The 17180-nt window shown below is 63.2% G+C and overlaps 3 protein-coding genes across 3 annotated transcripts; 2 read left to right on the top strand and 1 right to left on the bottom strand.

Moving 5' to 3' along the window:
- Positions 1-30: 30 nt before the first annotated feature.
- APOF (apolipoprotein F) lies at positions 31-1062 on the top strand. Its single transcript, XM_079329144.1, has 3 exons — positions 31-113; positions 196-253; positions 287-1062. The coding sequence occupies exons 2-3, from the start codon at positions 206-208 to the stop codon at positions 1037-1039; spliced, it is 801 nt and encodes a 266-aa protein (XP_079185270.1). The 5' UTR covers positions 31-113; positions 196-205; the 3' UTR covers positions 1040-1062.
- Positions 1063-1911: 849 nt separating this feature from the next.
- On the top strand, positions 1912-13946 carry STAT2 (signal transducer and activator of transcription 2). Its single transcript, XM_079329246.1, has 25 exons — positions 1912-1939; positions 2294-2934; positions 3035-3166; positions 3433-3586; positions 3673-3771; positions 3850-3942; positions 4028-4106; positions 4190-4275; positions 5273-5421; positions 6198-6356; positions 7422-7574; positions 7661-7681; positions 8201-8294; positions 8384-8440; positions 8516-8599; positions 8940-9038; positions 9733-9868; positions 9963-10012; positions 10490-10578; positions 10648-10784; positions 11774-11962; positions 12038-12095; positions 12356-12620; positions 12681-13362; positions 13725-13946. The coding sequence occupies exons 3-25, from the start codon at positions 3036-3038 to the stop codon at positions 13850-13852; spliced, it is 3192 nt and encodes a 1063-aa protein (XP_079185372.1). The 5' UTR covers positions 1912-1939; positions 2294-2934; position 3035; the 3' UTR covers positions 13853-13946.
- Positions 13917-16099, bottom strand: IL23A (interleukin 23 subunit alpha). The gene is made up of 4 exons (XM_079329089.1): positions 15816-16099; positions 15547-15645; positions 14397-14522; positions 13917-14180 (listed from the first exon to the last, which is right to left on the bottom strand). Exons 1-4 carry the CDS (start codon positions 15996-15998, stop codon positions 14040-14042), a joined length of 549 nt encoding a protein of 182 aa, XP_079185215.1. The 5' UTR covers positions 15999-16099; the 3' UTR covers positions 13917-14039.
- Positions 16100-17180: the final 1081 nt, after the last annotated feature.

Below are 17180 nucleotides of genomic sequence, written 5' to 3'. Positions count from 1 at the left end.
GTCCCTGTCCCTGTGCCGGACGTGTTGCAACTCCCTGATAACAACGGCTATAAAGGGTCACGGGGCAGCTGCGGCCGCAGCGGCCGGACAGGGCAGGGGACAGCGGCGAGCGGGTGAGCTGGGCACTGGGGGGGGTCCCGGGGGGCTGTGACTATGGGGGTCTGACAGAGCTCTGCCCTTCTCCCACCTCCACAGAGCCACCACCATGCCCCGAGTTCTCTTCCTCCCGCTCCTCATCCTCATGGCTGTGTCTGTGCTGACCCCTGGGCTGGCTGCCGGTGACCAGGGGCTGCTGACCGAGCTGGTGGGGCCACCCGAGCCCACCCACGCTGCTGCCATCCCGTGCCACACCCTCGGTCCGCACACCCTGCCCGGTTTCTCCCGGTTGCCGCCGCTGCCCCGCGGCCTGGCCCGTGCCGCCCTGGCTCTGGCGCTGCGTGGGGCTGGCTGTGCCCCCCAGGCTGAAGCCGAGGTGCGGGAGCTGGAACAGGAGCTGGGCACCCCCACGGCCGCGGCGCTGCTGCGGGGGCTGGCGCGGATACCGGGCGCTCCGGCCCCGCGGCCGCTGGCGCTGCTGCTGCTGGGTCTGGCACGCCCGGGGGGCTCTGCCTGCGTGGATCCTGGCATGGTGCCCACGCCGCCCACCCGGGGGCTGCCGGGGGTCCGGCTGTGCCGGCGCCGGCGGGAGGATGAGGACACGGACGCCTGCAGCCCTGCGGGGGAGCGGGAAGCGCACCGGGTGCTGGAGTGGGTACCGGGAGTCAGCATCTTCTACAACCTCGGCACCAGCGTCTACTTCGCTTTCCAGGGCTGCAAAGCCACGGCGTCCACGCGGGCGCTGGAGGCCGCCGAGGATTTGGGCTACGCCGGGCTGACGGCGCTCACCGGGGGCTTGGGGGGCCCGGTGGCCATGGGGGTGCAGATGGGGCTGCAGCCGGGCATCAAGGCCGGCGTGCGGGCGCTCTTCGGGTACTTCACCTCGGCCGGGGAGCCCTCGCCGGTGCCCACTGCCCACAGCGGCCCCGTGGTCATCGTTTGAATAAAGGCCAGTGTGGCAGCGGGTCCTTGTTTGGATGGGTGCAGGGTCACCCCGCCCTGGGGCGGCGGGACCTTGGCCACGTGGTGGTCTGAGCCACGTGGTGGCAGCTGGGCTGGGCCTGTCCCTGTCCCGCTGTGACTCTGTGCTGTCCCCTATAGCCTGTTCCTGTCACTATAGCCCGAGTCCTACCCCACAGCCAGCCCATCCCAGTCCCTGTCCCCATGGCTCTCTCCCTCTCTCTCTGCAGTCTGTCCCTGTCCCCAGGGCTTTGTGTCCTCTTCCCTTGGCCCTGACCCTGTCCCCATCCCTGCAGTTGCTCTGTCTCTCTGTACCCCTGTCTCCATGGCTTTTCACCATGCCCACAGCTCTGCCCATCGTCCCTGTCCCCATGTCTTGTTCCCAACCGCATGGCCTGTCCCATAGCTCATCCTGCTGTCCCCACGGCTCTATCCCTGTTCCTACACCCTGTCCCTATAGCTCTGTCCTCGTCCCTGCAGCCTGTCACTGTCCCCATGGCTCTGTCCCCTGTCCCCACGACCTGTCACAGTCTCCCTGGCTCTGTCTCAATGGCTCTATCCCTGTTACGGCCTGCCCTTGTCCCCACGGCCTGTCACGGTCCCGTCCCTGTCCCTGTCCCTGTCGCCCCGCCCATCCCGGTCCGCCGCCGTTCCCGCCCCCGGTTGGCGCTGACCCCGCCCCCGCGGCCCCGCTCAGTGTGACGTCAACTCGGGGAAATGGACGGCGCAGCCCAACGGGGGTGTGGCATCATCCCTAAGCTCCGCCAATCACCGGTCAGAGCGGGGAGGGGGCGTGGCATCGTCCTTGAGCTCCGCCAATCACCGCGCAGAACGGGGGGAGGCACCGTGTCCAGGCCGCCTTCCTGGTCCGGTAGCGGCGGCGGTGGGTCCGGGGTCCCGGGGGGAGGCCGGGGGTCCCGGGGGGGACATGGGCGGTTCTGAAGCACGGGGGGCTCCGGGGGAGGGGGGAACAGGCAGGGGACACCAGCTGGGGCACCGGGAGGTCCCTTGGACGGCTGTCCCGCTGTGCGGGGGGTGTTTAGGGGCGCCCATCGCTGCGGGAAGGACACTGGGGGTGCCCGGGGGGTTCAGTGGGGGTCTCGGGGGATCTGCGGTGCTCCTTAAGGGGTGCTGCGGGCCCTCGCCGTGGGCGCTGTGTGTGTGTGTGTGACCCTGCCCCGGGTGGGGAACCCCTCTCGGCTCAGTCCCCTCGGCTCAGCCCCTGCTCCCACCGCAGGACGCGGCTGCCGGCCCGCGGCCACCACAGCGGGAGCGAGGGACCCCCGCGACCACCCAGAACCGAGCAGGAGCAGAGGGAACCCCCAGAACCGAGCAGGAGCAGAGACGCCCAGAACCGAGCAGGAAAAGAGAGACCCCCAGAACCGAGCAGGAAAAGAGAGACCCCCAGAACCGAGCAGGAGCAGAGGGACCCCAAAACCCAGAAGGAGCAGAGAGATCCCCAGAACCGAGCAGGAGCAGAGGGACCCCAAAACCCAGAAGGATCAGAGGGACCCCAGGACCGAGCAGGAGAAGAGAGACCCCCAGAACCGAGCAGGAGCAGAGAGACCCCCAGAACCGAGCAGGAAAAGAGGGACCCCCAGAACCGAGCAGGAAAAGAGAGACCCCCAGAACCGAGCAGGAGCAGAGGGACCCCAGGACCGAGCAGGAGAAGAGAGTCCCCGGGAACAGCCAGAACCGAGCAGGAGAAGAGGGACCCCCAGAACCGAGCAGCAGCAAAGGGACCCCAAAATCCAGAAGGAGCAGAGGGACCCCCAGAACCGAGCAGCAGCAAAGGGACCCCAAAATCCAGAAGGAGCAGAGGGACCCCCAGAACCGAGCAGCAGCAGAGGGACCCCGCGCCGCCCGTGCTGCAGGCAGGTACGCGGGGTGCAGAGCTGGACACTCGGGTGTTCCTAGTCCCCTGGTCCTGCCGTGGCCGGGGGCTCCTCGGAACGCCCCTGACCCTCTGTCCCCCCAGCATGGCGCAGTGGCAGGAGGTGCAGAGCTTGGCCAACACTTACCTGGAGCAGGTGCACCAGCTGTACGCGGGCTCGGCGCTGCCCATGGCCGTGCGGCAGTGCTTGGCCGCCTGGATCGAGGACCAAAACTGGTAACGGGGGTGGGATCCGGGACTGGGGGCGGCACCGGGGGTTGGGCAGGGGGCGGCACCGGGGGTCGGGCAGGGGTGGGATCCGGGACTGGGGGCGGCACCGGGGGTCGGGCAGGGGTGGGATCCGGGGCTGGGGGCGGCACCGGGGGCTCGGGCAGGGGTGGGATCCGGGGCTGGGGGCGGCACCGGGGGTCGGGCAGAGGTGGGATCCGGGGCTGGGGGCGGCACCGGGGGCTCGGGCAGGTGCTGAGCCCGCGCTGCCGCAGGCGCCAGGCGGCGGAGCCGCTCTCCTCAGGGCACGCCCGGATGCTGTTCCATTCCTTACTGGTGCTACTGGGAGAGTGCCTGGGCAGCCTGGGCTCGGGCCACGAGGAATTCATGCTGAAGCACAACCTGCGAAAGGCTCAGCGCGACCTCCAGGTGCGCTTCAGGGCTGGGGGAGGGGAGTGAGGAGGAGGAGGGGAGGGGTCTCCGCGCCCCCTGACCGCCCCCCGACCCTTCCTCAGGCCGAGTTTGAGAAGAAGCCGGAGGGATTCGCCAACCTGGTGGCCAACCTGCTGCAGGAGGAGCGGCGGATCCTGCGCCTGGGGCAGGCGGGGGGGCAGGTAGGGGGGCAGGGCTGTGTCCCCCCCTCACCCCGCGGGGTCCCGCGGCTGCTGCCCCTCACCCCGTGTGTCCCTTAGGGGGGTTCGGCCCCCGCCCCCAGCCCAGCCCCGGAGAGCGGCCGGGAGCAGCAGATCCAGCGGCGTCTGGCCGAGTTCCACACGGCTCTGCAGGTAACGCCCCCTTCCCCACCCTGCGACCCCCACCGAGCCCCCCGGGGGATGCCCGGCCCTTCATGACCCCTCCCTGAACCCGCAGGAAGCTGAACGATCCTTCAGGCACCTGGAGGATTTGCAGGATGCGTTTGATTTCTGCTACAAGGTGCACTACCGGCCAGGTGAGCCATACACAGGGGAGGTGGCACCCCAAAACCCTGGTGAGCACCCCAAAAACCCTGACACCCCTCTCGGATTCCCACAGCTGACAACAGGAGCAACGACCCCGGGTACATCCAGGAGCTCCAAGCCCTCCAGGCCAAACTGCAGAGCCTGGACCGGCAGCGGCGGGTGAGGAGGGGTCAGGGTGGCCTGGTGTAAATCCCCTCCCTCCAAATTATTATAATTTTGAAATTAAGGGGCTCTCAGGCAAGGATAATGGAATTAGGGATAACAGTTCTTTACTAGGAAAATTAAAATAGAAATGCAGTATTACAAAGAGCAATCCCAACCCTGCCAGAGTCAGAATCCAAGCTGACACCCGTCAGTCAGTCAGGGTGGTAGCACAGTCCCATTCCATGGTGCTGCATCCTCCTGCAGGGGCAGATGTGGTTCAGCTGGAGCAGGGTTGCAGTTTTCCTCTGAAGGTCCAGGGATGATGTGGAAAGGTCTGGCTTTCCTTTGGAATCCAGTGGGAAGATGGATAATTTGCTGTCCAAAATCTCAGTTTTTATCTGGGTAGGAAAGGCTTGGCTCCTCCCCTGGCAGGAGCATCTCCCAGTGGGATGATGGAATTTTATCAGTCATGCACTGGGACTCAGTGGCCATGAACAGGAGATATCTCCTGGAGGGAGGATGGACTGTGGGAAGATAAAGATGATTGCCCAGCTGGTTTAAAGATGTCCCATTAGCAGATAATGTGTGCCAGGAGATCAGGGACACTGCCACACCCAGTTCTAAACAATGTGCCATTAACAGGAGATATTTCCCACAGGGATAAGAATCACTGTCACACCCAGTTTTTAACAATGTCCCATTAACAGGAGATATCTCCCACAGAGATAAGAATCACTGCCACACCCAGTTTTTAACAATGGCCCATTAACAGGTGATACCTCCTGGATGAAGGGTGGGTCATGGGAAAGATAAAAGATGATTGCCCAGCTGGTTTAAAGATGGCCCATTAACAGAGGATATGTGCCAGGAGATCAGGGTCACTGCCCCACCTGGTTTAACAGATGGTAACAGAATCCACATTTCTGACCACATCAACCCAACACACCTGTCTGGCTTTGTGGGGGTGTGTGACCACCCTGAGCACCCCCCTTAGAGCCACATCTCCCCCCAGGAGGTGCTGGCTCAGATGCAGCAGCTCTTGGGGCGCAGTGAGACGCTGCAGGAGCTGCTGCAGGAGGAGTTGGGGGGCTGGAGGCTGCGGCAGCAGCGCCTGTGCCTGGGCGGCCCTGGAGACACCAACCTGCGCCCCTTGGAGACCTGGTAGGGCTGGGGGGGCTTGGGGGGGGGCTCGGGGGGTGCAGCTCTGGGGGTTCTTTCTGTCCCCTGGTGTTCTACAGGCACCAAACTCTGGTGCTCTACAGGTTCCTACTCTGAGCTCTTAGGCTCTTTCTTGTCGTGTAATTTCTAAAAAAGCAAAACAGCTAATAGTTAAAAAGGTTATTTATTGCAAAGCCCATCTCCTTACAAAGCCCATCTCCTTACAAAGCCCATCTTCTTACAAAGCACATCAGTCTCAGGCAATAGCAAAAAGCAATGGCAAATGAGCAATAAGATAATGGCTAGAAGCCAATGGCTAAAAGCAACAACTCTCCCAAAACATTGTCTTATATAGTCTCTTCCAACAAGCTGAGATGCAAACTCAGCCCACCACTCTTTAACCTAAAAGGATTCTGGTTTCTCAGCACACCAGGTTACCTGTAGAACTACACATACAATCTGTCATGTTCTAAGAAATGTAAGCAATATTCTTACTATAGCTCTATTATGTCTGAGTCTTCAACTATGGGCTTAGAGCCTCTACTGAAGATATAGATATAAATATAGATATAGATATAGATATAAATATAGATATCAGTATGTTTCAACCTTCACCAGAACACTCATTGCTGCTGTGGCATTTGAAACCTTTTAGTTACTAAGAGCATCAAAATTCATTCTAAGACTTATTCAACCCCTGCACTCTGATTTCTCTCTGGAGAATTCTGAGACCCCCAACAAGCAGCCAGACCCCTCTGATGTCCCTGACCCCCCCCCAGGTTCACAGAGCTGGGCCAGGGGCTGTTCCAGCTGCGACAGCTGCTGAGGGCACTGCAGGACCTGCGACAAAAAGTGACCTACGAGAGGGACCCACTGGTGGCAGAGACACCCCTGCTGGAGCAGAGGCTGCAGGAGCAGCTCACACACCTGCTGAAGAGGTGAGGGGTGGGATCTGAGCCAGGCAGGGCTGGGGTGGGGAGCTGGGAAAGGTTTTTCCTCCCCTCGAGGGTGGTTGAGCACTGGAAGAGATCCCCAGGGAATGGTGGCATTGCTAAAGCTGCCAGAGCTCCAGGAGAGTTTGGACAACAGGCACAGGGTGGGGTTTTGGGGGGTCTGTGCAGGGGCTGGAGCTGGGAAAAATGATCCTCGTGGGTCCTTGAAGCTCTGGCTGTTCTGTAATTTAGGGAGGGTTTGGGCAATGCTCTCAGTGCTGAGATTTGGGGGAAATTTTTGTGGTGTGCTATGAGGGACAGGAGTTGGACTTTGATCCTGGTGGGTCCTTTCCAGCTCTGGATGTTCCAGAATTCAAGAGGTCAGGGAGTGGTTGGACTGCACTCTCAGGTGTTGGGATTTCAGATTTTTGGGGGTGTTTTGGGACTCAGAGTTTGTTGTGGGTTTCTTCCCACCTCAAGGAGCATTTGGAGAATGCCCTCAGGGTTAGGGTGGGATTTTGGGGTGTTCTGTGCAGAGCTTTGATCCCTTCCAACTCAGGATATTCCATAATTTCAGGGGTCAGGGACTGTTTGAACACACTTTCAGGTATTTTGGGGACTGGAGGGACTTTTGGGGTGTCCATGCAGGGACAGGAGTTGTACTTGATCCTTGTGGCTCCCTTCCAGCTGAGTATATTCAATAATTCCAGGGGTCAGGGAGTGTTTGGACAATGCTGTCAGATCCTCAGTGCTCTCAGGTGTTTTAGGGACTGGGGGAGACTTTTGGGGTTGCCCTATGCCAGGTTAGGAGTTGAATTTGATGATCCTCACATGTCCCTTCCACTTTTGGATATTCCATAGCTCTGCAGCTGTTTGGACAACACTCAAACCTTGAGATTTGGGACTGGGCAGCTTTTGGGGTGTTTTTTTGTTACCAAACCTCGAGTTAAACTTGAATAATCCTTCTGGGTTCCCTCCAGCTTTGAATATTCCGTGATTATAAGAAGTGGGGGCAGCACAGGGAGGGCAGGGGATCTCAGGGCAGTCCTGACCCCCCCCATTTTCCCCCAGTGCCTTCGTGGTGGAGCAGCAGCCCAGCACCCCCAACGCCAGCAGGCGCCCGCTGGTGCTGCGCACAGCCAGCAAATTCTCAGCCCGTGCCCGGCTCCTGGTGAGGCTGCACGACCGAAACCACCACATGGAGGCCAGGATCCACATCGACAGGTGGGACCCCCACCCCTCCTGACACCCCCCTGAGCATCCACGGGGGTCCCACTGTGCCTGATCCACCCCCATCTTGTGTCTTGCAGGGACCCGCCCAACATCAAAGGGTGAGAGCTGGGAGAGTGCTGGAGGAGGTGGTGGGGATGGGATCCCACCCCAAAGGGTCCTGAGCCCCCATGGCAGCCCCTGAGGGGGGTCCTGAACCACATCTGCCATCCCTGGGGGTCCTGACCCCCATCTGCAGCAGGGCTGCATCTCACAGGGGTCTTGATACCACCCCCCCAATTCATCCAGGGGTCCTGATGCCTCCATTCACGGCTGGGCTATGCTCTCTGCTGGGAGGGGGGTCCTGGCCCCCATTCACAGCCCCCCCCAGGGGTTCTGGACCCCCATGTGCCCTCCTGGGGGTCCTGACCCCCATCTGCAGCAGGGCTGCATCTCACAGGGTCTCAATCCCCCTCCCCAATTCATCTGGGGGTCCTGACACCCCCACCCACAGATGAGCTATGCCCTCTGCTGGGAGGGGGATCCTGGCCCCCATTCACAGCCCCCCCCAGGGGTTCTGGACCCCCATGTGCCCTCCTGGGGGTCCCAACCCCCTCCCACCTCCTGTCTCTGCCCCGCAGGTTTCGCAAGTTCAACATCCTGACATCGAGCAGCAAAACGCTCCTGGCCGGGGACAGTCCCCAGGAGGGGCTGGTCTGCGACTTCCAGTACCTTGTAGGGACCCCCCCAGACCCCCAAATCCCCCCCCTGGGTTGGGCAGCAGGGTGAGGACCCTGCCCTGGGCTGACTCTGCCTCCCCACAGACGCTGAAGGAGCAGAAGGAGAGCAGGGCTGGCAAGGGCAAAGGCAGCAGTGGCGAGGTGGGTGTGGGATGGGGGCTGGGGGCTACAGGGGGGCAGTGGGACAGGTGGGGACAGCAGTGCCACCTCCTGCAGGGTCCCCTGGTGGTGACAGAGGAGCTGCACCTCATCACCTTCACGCTGGCCTATGCCTACTGCGGGCTGGAGCTGGAGCTGGAGGTGAGGGCTGGGGGTGCTGGGGGGCTTGGGGAGGGCAGGGGAGCTGGGGACAGCCAACCTGAGCCCTGTCCCCTCCCCAGGGGAGGTCAAGGGGGCTGGGGACAGCCAGCCTGAGCCCTGTCCCCTCCCCAGGGGAGGGCAGAGGGGCTGGGGACAGCCAGCCTGAGCCCTGTCCCCTCCCCAGGGGAGGGCAGAGGGGCTGGGGACAGCCAGCCTGAGCCCTGTCCCCTCCCCAGGGGAGGGCAGAGGGGCTGGGGACAGCCAGCCTGAGCCCTGTCCCTTCCCCAGGGGAGGGCAGAGGGGCTGGGGACAGCCAGCCTGAGCCCTGTCCCCTCCCCAGACCACCACGCTGCCCTTTGTCATCATCTCCAACAACAACCAGTTCTCCAGTGCCTGGGCCTCCATCCTCTGGTTCAACATGCTCAGCTCTGACCCCAAGGTGAGCCCAGTGCCACCCCCTGTGCTGCCAGCCCTGTCCTCTGTCCTGCTCTGTGTCCCATCCCAGTCTCTGTCCTGGTGTCCTGTCCCATGTCCCTGTTCCTGGTTATCCCCTGTGCCCTGTCCCTCAATCTGGGCCAGTCCCTGCACATCCCTGTCCCCTGGTGCCACTCCCCTGCCCTGCTTCATGTCCTTGTCCTTGCTCCTTGTGCCATCCCCTGATCCATGTCCTTGGCCCTGTCCCCTGCTGCGTTTCCCTGTCCCTTGGTCTCACCCCTGTGCCCTGCCCTGCTGCATGTCCCCATCCCCTTCCCCTGTCCCTATTCCCTCCCCATGTCCTTTTCCCGTGCTCCAGTGCTTGTCCCCATCTCCTCACCCTGTCCCTGTCCCCCCCATGTCCCTGTCCTTCCATGTCCTCCTCCCCTGCTCCAGTATTTGTCCCCATTCCCTCCCCATCCCCTCCCCGTCTCCCTGTACTCTCTCCCTGTCCCCATCCTTTCCACCTGTTCCCCTCCTGCCCCCTCCCCATATCCTTGTCCCCTCACCCTGTCCCTGTCCTTTCCCCATATCCTTGTCCCCACCATGTCCTCCCCTACTCTGGTGCATGTCCCCATCCCTGCCCCATGTCCCTATCCCCTCACCCTGTCCCTGTCCCTGCTCACCCCGTGTCCCCCCGTGTCCCCTCGTGTCCCCAGGCCCAGCAGTTCTTCTCGTCGCCGCCGCCGGCCCCATGGCCCCGGCTGGCCGAGGTGCTGAACTGGCAGTTCCAGAGCGTGGCCGAGCGAGGGCTGAGCCGGGACAACCTGCTCATGCTGGCTGAGAAACTCCTGGGTGAGGCCAGGGGCTCCTGGGGACTCTGGGGGACAGGGGGGGACACGGGGGGACAGGGCTGCACTGCCCCCCCTCACCCTGCTGTCACCTCAAGGCTCGAAGCCATCACAGGACAGCACCGTGACCTGGCCCAAGTTCTCCAAGGTGAGTAGGGCCTGTCCCCTCTGTCCTCGTGCCCCTGTCCCCTCTGTCCCCGTGGCCCTGTCCCCATGGCCCTGTCCCCATGGCCCTGTCCCCCCTGTCCCATCTGTCCTCTCTGTCCCCATGGCCCTGTCCCCACTGTGGCCCTTCTCCTGGTCTCCCCATGGCTCTGTCCCTCTTGTTCCCCAATAGCCCTGTCTCTTCATGGCCCCATCTCCCCCTAGCCCTGTCCCAGCTGTCCCCTCATGGCCCTGTCCCTTCATGGCCCTCTCCTGTCAGTCCCCCATGATCCTGTCCCCCTTGGCTCTGTCCCTCTTGTCCCTCCATGTCCCTGTCCCTCTGTGACCCTGCTCCCCTTTGTCCCTCTCCCTTCACCATTCTGTCACACCTGTCTTCCACCCCACTGTGGTCCTGTCCCATGTCCCTGCTGTCCCCCCCATGTCCCTGCTGTCCCCCCATGTCCCCCTCCCCTTTCCACAGGACGGACCTGCTGGTTTCTCCTTCTGGGCCTGGCTGGACGGGATCCTGGGGCTGCTCCAGGAGCACCTCAAGCAGCTCTGGAAGGATGAGTAGGAGCGGGGCTGGGGAACTGGGGAGGGGTCTGGGGAGGGTTCAGGGGCTGACATTGCCTCCCCCAGGCTCATCCTGGGCTTTGTGAGCCGCAAGCAGGAGAAGAAGCTGCTCAAGTCCAAGTGCACGGGGACGTTCCTGCTGCGCTTCAGCGAGAGCGTCCTGGGCGGGGTCACCTTTACCTGGGTGGAGCACCCCGAGAAAGGTGAGTGACCCCCTGTCCTGCTTTACAGGACAGGTGTCTGCCAGTAAAGGCAGGAGCTTCTCTTTGAAATGGAGAATGTAAACCCCCCCAAATTATTATAATTTTGAAATTAAGGGGCTCTCAGGCAAAGATATGGGAATAGGAATAACAAGTCTTTACTAGGAAAATTAAAATAGAAATTCAGTATTACAAAGAACAATTCCAAACACTGCCAGAGTCAGAATCCAAGCTGACACCTGTCAGTCAGTCAGGGTGGTGGCAGCAGTCCCATTCAATGGTGGCTTCATCCTCCTGCAGTGGCAGATGTGGTTCAGCTGGAGCAGTGCTCCTGGAGAAGGTGCAATTTCCTCTGAAGCTCCAGGGATGGTGTGGAAAGGTCTGGCTTTCCTCTGGAATCCAGTGGGAAGATGGATAACTTGCTGTCCAAAATCTCAGTTTTCATCTGGGTAGGAAAGGCTTGGCTCCTGCCCTGGCTGGAGCATCTCCCAGTGGGATGATGGAATTTTATCAGTCATGCACTGGGACTCAATGACCATGAACAGGAGATATCTCCTGGAGGGAGGATGGGCTGTGGGAAGATAAAGATTATTGCCCAGCTGGTTTAAAGATGGCCCATTAGCAGAGAGTATGTGCCAGGAGATAAAGATCTCTGCCACGCCCAGTTTTAAACAATGACCCATTAACAGGAGATATCTCCCACAGGGATAAGAATCACTGCCACACCCAGATTTTAACAATGGCCCATTAACAGGAGATATCTCCTGGATGAAGGGTGGGTCATGGGAAAGATAAAGATGATTGCCCAGCTGGTTTAAAGATGGCCCATTAGCAGATAATATGAGCCTGGTGATCAGGGTCACTGCCACACCCAGTTTTAGCAGATGGGGACAGAATTCACATTTCTGGCCACATCAGCCCAACACACCCCCCCAGGACCCCCACACCAGCCTGGGCTGCAGCCCCTGACCCCTCCCGCTGTCCTCCCACAGGATCCCCCACTTTCCAGGCCGTGGATCCCTACACAGCCTCAGAGCTGGTGTCGCTGGCACTGCCTGACATCATCCACGACTACCAGATGATGGTGGAGGAGAACATTCCAGAAAACCCCCTCAAGTACCTGTACCCCAGCACCCCCCGGGACGAGGCTTTTGGGCCCTATTACAGCCAGAGGCAGAAGGGTATGGGCTGGCACAGCCTGGCATGGCCTGGCACTGAGCCACCTGCCACCCCCTGACCCCTCTCTTTGTCCCCAGAGACCCTGAGTGACTCCCAGAAATACCTGAACCGGCGCTTGATCCGTGTATCCTCCAGGTGAGGGGCTGTGGGGACACCTGGGGCCATCTGTGACCCTGTGGGATCTCCTGACCCCAACACCTCATCCTGCCCCTAGCCCCAACCCCTGACCCCAACTTCTGACACTTGACCCTGACACCTGACCCTGACCACAACCTCTGACACCTGACCCTGACCCTAACCCCTGACCCCAATCCCTGACCCCCACCCCTGAACCTGACCTCAACTCCTGACCCCTGACCCTGACCCCTGACCCCAACTCTGCTCTTTCCCTGCAGGCAGCCTGGCAAGTGGCAAACAGAAGAGGAGCTGGTGGTAGCCACGGAGAACCTGGAGATGCTGCAGCTGCAGCCCAGAGGGCAGGGGACACAGCAGGCTGGTGGCCTGGCACTGCCACAGCCCCAGACCTCAGGGACACCACAGGTCACCCCTGGGTGCCTGGGGACTCCTCAGGGGGTGGCCACAAGCCCAGGGGTACCACAGGTCACCCCTGAGTGCCTGGGGACCCCTCAGGGGGTGGCCAGTAGGCTGGGGATAGCACAGGTGATAGCCACAAGCCCAGAGACACTGCAGGTCACTCCTGAGATCCTGGGGTCACCACAGGTGACAGCCACATGCCTGGGGACCCTGCAGCCCAGGGGCTTGGGGATGCTGCAACCACAGCCCCAAAACCTGGAGCCACCACGGGTGGCAGCAGGGGTCCCCGACATCCAGGGGACACTACACGTGGCACCAGGGGCTGTGGGGACTGTGCAGGTGCTGCCTGGGGGGCTGGGGATGCTGCAGGTGGGAGCAGGGGACTTGGGGACACTGCAGGGGCAGCAGGGGACAGTGGCCGTGTACACAGAGACACTGCAGGGGGCTGTGGAGCCACCGCGGGTCCCCGAGGAGAAGGGGACACTGCCAGCAGCGCTGAGGGAGCTGGAGCTGCTGCAGGGGAGCCGGGACGTGCAGGAACTGCTGCAGGGGAGCCGGGACGTGCAGGAGCTGCTGCAGGGGAGCCGGGACGTGCAGGAACTGCTGCAGGGGAGCCAGGACGTGCAGGAGCTGCTGCAGGGGAGCCGGGACGTGCAGGAACTGCTGCAGGGGAGCCAGGACGTGCAGGAGCTGCTGCAGGGGAGCCAGGACGTGCAGGAGCTGCTCCCGGAGAGCCAGGACGTGCAGGAGCTGCTGCAGGCGCTGGAGGGGCTGGGGCCGGGCTCGGGGAGTCTGGGGGCGCTGGAGGAGGCGGAGCTGATGCCCAGCGTGGTGGAGAGCTTGGAGGAGAGTTTCCAGCTGAGCCCCGGTGAGTGGCGGGGCTGGAGGGGGACAGGGGTGTCACCTGGGTACCTGGCTGTCCCCTGGGCACCGAGCTGTCCCCTGGCATTGCTCTGTCCCCAGATCCCTGCTCTGTCCCCAGATCCCTGCTCTGTCCCCTGATCCCTGTCCTGTCCCCTGATCACTGCCCTGCCCCCCGATCCCTGCCCTGTCCCCTGATCACTGCTCTGTCCCTTGGCATTCCCTGTCCCCCGATCCCTGCCCTGTCCCCCGATCCCTGCCCTGTCCCCCGATCCCTGCACTGCCCCCCGATCCCTGCACTGCCCCCTGATCCCTTCCCTGTCCCCCGATCCCTGCCCTGTCCCCTGATCCCTGCCCTGTCCCCCACAGGCAGCGCTGCTCTCCTGGACCACCACGACCCGTTCCTGCCGCAGCCCGAGGACTCGGCCCTGCCCGCCGTCTCCTCCCTCTTCACCGACTTCCCCCCGCTCCAACTCGACGCCAGCGACTTCCAGTGACCCCTCCCCAAACCCCTCCCCTGTAAATAAACCCCTTCCCACCCTCGCACGCCGCAGCCGCTCGCTCGTCTCCATCGGACCTTTATTAGAAACTCATAAATAGATAAATAGCGGAACGTCGCACATCATAAATAACCCCTCAGCGAGGGACAATAAATAGGGGAGGGGGCGCTGTCCGGGGCGGGGCTCAGCGGGCGCTGTGGTTGAACACTCGGCCCATGACGGCGGCGAAGGAGCGGAGCCGCTTCAGAGCCAGGTGTCGCTGGAGGGGCTGTGCCCAGAGCGCGGTGGGGACCGGGGGGTGCCGGGGAGGGTGGCCGTGTCCTTCCTGCGGGGACAGCGGGGTTAGGGGGAGCGGCGAGGGGTGGCTGGGGCTCCTTGTGAGCCCCCCTCCGCACCTGGGGCTCCCTGCGAGTCCCCCCGTCCTCACCGGTGAGCCCCCCCTCCTCACCTGCGGCTCCCTCTGAGTCCCCCTCCTCACCTGGGGTTCCCTGTGAGCCCCCCCCTTCTCACCTGTGGCTCCCTGCGAGCCCCCCGCTCTCACCTGGACGTGTCGCAGCAGCTGCTCCATCGTGCTCTCCAGCTGGGGTTGGGGCTGGTCCCGGAAGATTTCGGAGCCCAGCAGGTCCCGGTAGTGCTGCAGCGCCTGGCGGATTCGGTGCAGGCAGCGCTGTGGGGAGCGGGGGGGGTGAGATGGGGGGTCCGGGACCCTCTCGGGAGCTCCCCACACTCTCAGCGGCACCCCGGGACCCCCCGGCTCTCGTGGGAACCCTCGGCATTGCTGGGACCCCTCTGGGGCACCCAAACGTATTCTCAGCATCTCTGGGACCCCCAGGGGCATCCCCTAGCGTCCCTGGGACCCCCAAACACATCCTCAACATCCCTGGGACCCCAGATATTCTCGGGATCCCCAGGGGCATCCCCCAGCGTCCCTGGGACCCTTCTGGGACCCCCAAACACATCTTCAACATCCCTGAGACCCCAGACATCTTCGGGATCCCTAGGGGCATCCCCCAGCATCCCTGGGACATTTACGGGACCTCCAAATGTATCCTCAACGTATCTCTGGGGCCCCCAGACATCCCTGGGACCCCCAGGTTCATCCTCAGCATCTCTGGGACCCCTCTGATATCCCTGGACCCCCAGGGGCATCCTTCACCCTTCCTGGGACCCCCAGAAACTCCTGGAATCTACAGGTACATCCCCGGGACATCTCTGGGACCCCCAGGTACCCCCGGAATCTCCAGTGGCATCCCCCAGCATCCCTGGGACCCTTCTGGGACCTCCAAAGGTATTTACAGCCTCTCAGGGACCACTAGACATCTCCGGGACCCCCAGATTCATCCTCAGCATCTGTAGGACCCCCAGATATCCCCGGGACCCCCAAACCTATCCCCCAGCATCCCTGGGAACTCCAGGCACATTCTACAACATGCCCGGGACCCCTGGGCACCTCTGGAACCCCCTGGGCTCCCCCCAGACTCTTCTGGGAACCTCAAGCACATCCCGTAGCACTTCAAGTCACCCCAGGATATCTCGGGGACCCCCAGGTACATACCAGGCAAAAAAAACCCTCAGCATCCCCTGAACTCCGGACACCCCGGGACCCCCAGGCACTCTCAGCATCTCTGTGATCCCCCAGCATCCCTAGGCCCCCCCAGACTCCCCCCGGGACCGCCGCAGCCCCCCGGTACCGTGTGGTTGGTCTCCAGAGTCAGGGGGTCACAGGCGTCGCTGCAGCGGATCCGGGGGGGCCAATTTTGGGAGTCCTCCTCCAGCAGCTGCATCCCGTCCTGGAACGGGGATCCGTGGGGTCCCAACGTGCCCGGAACCCCCGGGCGGGACCCCGAACCCTCGGTCCCACCCGCGCTGCGATCCCCCCGTACACCCCGGTTCTTCCCGGTGCCCCCGGTTGAGCCCCCCGGTTCTTCCCGGTGCCCCCGGCCGAGCCCCCCGCGCTCACCAGCGCCGAGTGCGGCTCTTTGACGGTCGTGAGCAGTCGCGACAGCTCCCGGGACAGGATCCTGCAGGCGGCCCAGTCCGGGTGGCGGAGCGGGAGCGCTGCCGGTGCCGGTGCCGCGGGAAGCGGCAGCAGCGCAGCGAGGAGGAGGCAGAGGCGGAGGCGGAGGTGGCGGAGCGGAGCCATCGAAGGTCGGTGTGTGCCGCCACCGGCGCCGCCACCGGGCTCTTATGGGGCGGCGGCAGGTGGGGAATCCCGGGGCAGGTGGCTCCCGCCCCTGCGAAATCGCCGCCTCCTCCCCTCGAAAGCAGAACCGATACCGGGCCGGGGTCCCCGGGCTGCGCCCCGCCGCACCGGGACGGGACGGGATGGGATGGGACGGGCAGGAAAACCCGGGGCAGTTCCTGGCGGGATGGGAGGCACCGGCACCGGTACCGGCACCGGGACGCCCCCTGGCTCCACCTGGGCTGCCCCGGTGAGCGCAGCGGTGTCGCCTCGGTGGATCCCCGGCGTGTCCCCCGCCGCGCGTCTCGGTGTCCCCGCTGTCTCCCCGCGCTGTCACCGGGCCGTGCTGCCCGCGGCGCCGCAATTTCGGCGGCTCCGGCGCGTCCCGGGGCTCCGCCCGCCGGGGCTGCCCCCGGCCTTTCCCGGGCACCGGGCGGGCACCGGCACCGGGGCTGGGCGGGGGGGACGGGGCGGGGGCACCGCCGGGCGTGTGGGACAGCTGGGGACCTGGTGGGGCACTGTGGGACACTGAGGGTCCCTATGGGACAATGAGGGACACTGTGGGACTATGGGGGACACTTGGGGACCTCGTGGGACACTGAGGGACAATGGGGGACACTGTGGGACTATGGGGGACACTTGGGGACCTCGTGGGGCACTGAGGGACACTATGGGACACTGAAGGACAATGGGGGATACTGGGGGACAACGGGGGACATTGAGGGACACTTGAGGACACTTAGGGACACTTGGGGACCTCGTGGGGCACTGAGGGACAATGACAGTCCCCATGGGACATTGAGGGTCCCCATGGGACACTGAGGGACACTGAGGGACCCCATGGGACACTGGTGGACATTGTGGGGACACTGAGGGACATTTGGGATGTGATGGGACCCAGTGGGGTGCCAGGGGCCCCCATTGGACACCAGCGGACACAGTGCGGTACCAATGGGGCATTTGGGGACACTTCAGGGTCCTGTGGGGTGCCAAGGACACTTTGGGACGTCGTCGGGCACGGTGGGACCCCGTGGGGTGGCACAGGACACTGTGGCACCTCGTGGGACACCGACGGACACTGAAACACCAGGGGACTCTGCGGGACGCCGGGACATTCGGGGACACTTTGGGATTCCGTGGGGT

The sequence above is a fragment of the Erithacus rubecula genome, assembly GCF_903797595.1.
Source record: "Erithacus rubecula genome assembly, chromosome: 31".
Classification (NCBI taxonomy): Eukaryota; Metazoa; Chordata; class Aves; order Passeriformes; family Muscicapidae; genus Erithacus; species Erithacus rubecula.
This window is presented reverse-complemented; position numbering and strand designations above follow the sequence as displayed.

Bases quoted from the DNA above. Each gene is read 5' to 3' on its own strand.
- APOF (XM_079329144.1), top strand. From the start codon at position 206: ATGCCCCGAGTTCTCTTCCTCCCGCTCCTCATCCTCATGGCTGTGTCT. The intron at 254-286 runs GTGCTGACCCCT...GCCGGTGACCAG, and splicing joins TCATCCTCATGGCTGTGTCT to GGGCTGCTGACCGAGCTGGT.
- STAT2 (XM_079329246.1), top strand. From the start codon at position 3,036: ATGGCGCAGTGGCAGGAGGTGCAGAGCTTGGCCAACACTTACCTGGAG. The intron at 8,600-8,939 runs GTGAGGGCTGGG...TCCCCTCCCCAG, and splicing joins GGCTGGAGCTGGAGCTGGAG to ACCACCACGCTGCCCTTTGT. The intron at 11,963-12,037 runs GTATGGGCTGGC...CTTTGTCCCCAG, and splicing joins TTACAGCCAGAGGCAGAAGG to AGACCCTGAGTGACTCCCAG.
- IL23A (XM_079329089.1), bottom strand. From the start codon at position 15,998: ATGGCTCCGCTCCGCCACCTCCGCCTCCGCCTCTGCCTCCTCCTCGCT. The intron at 15,646-15,815 runs GTGAGCGCGGGG...TCCCCGTTCCAG, and splicing joins AAGAGCCGCACTCGGCGCTG to GACGGGATGCAGCTGCTGGA. The intron at 14,181-14,396 runs GTGAGAGCGGGG...CTGTCCCCGCAG, and splicing joins AGCTGCTGCGACACGTCCAG to GAAGGACACGGCCACCCTCC.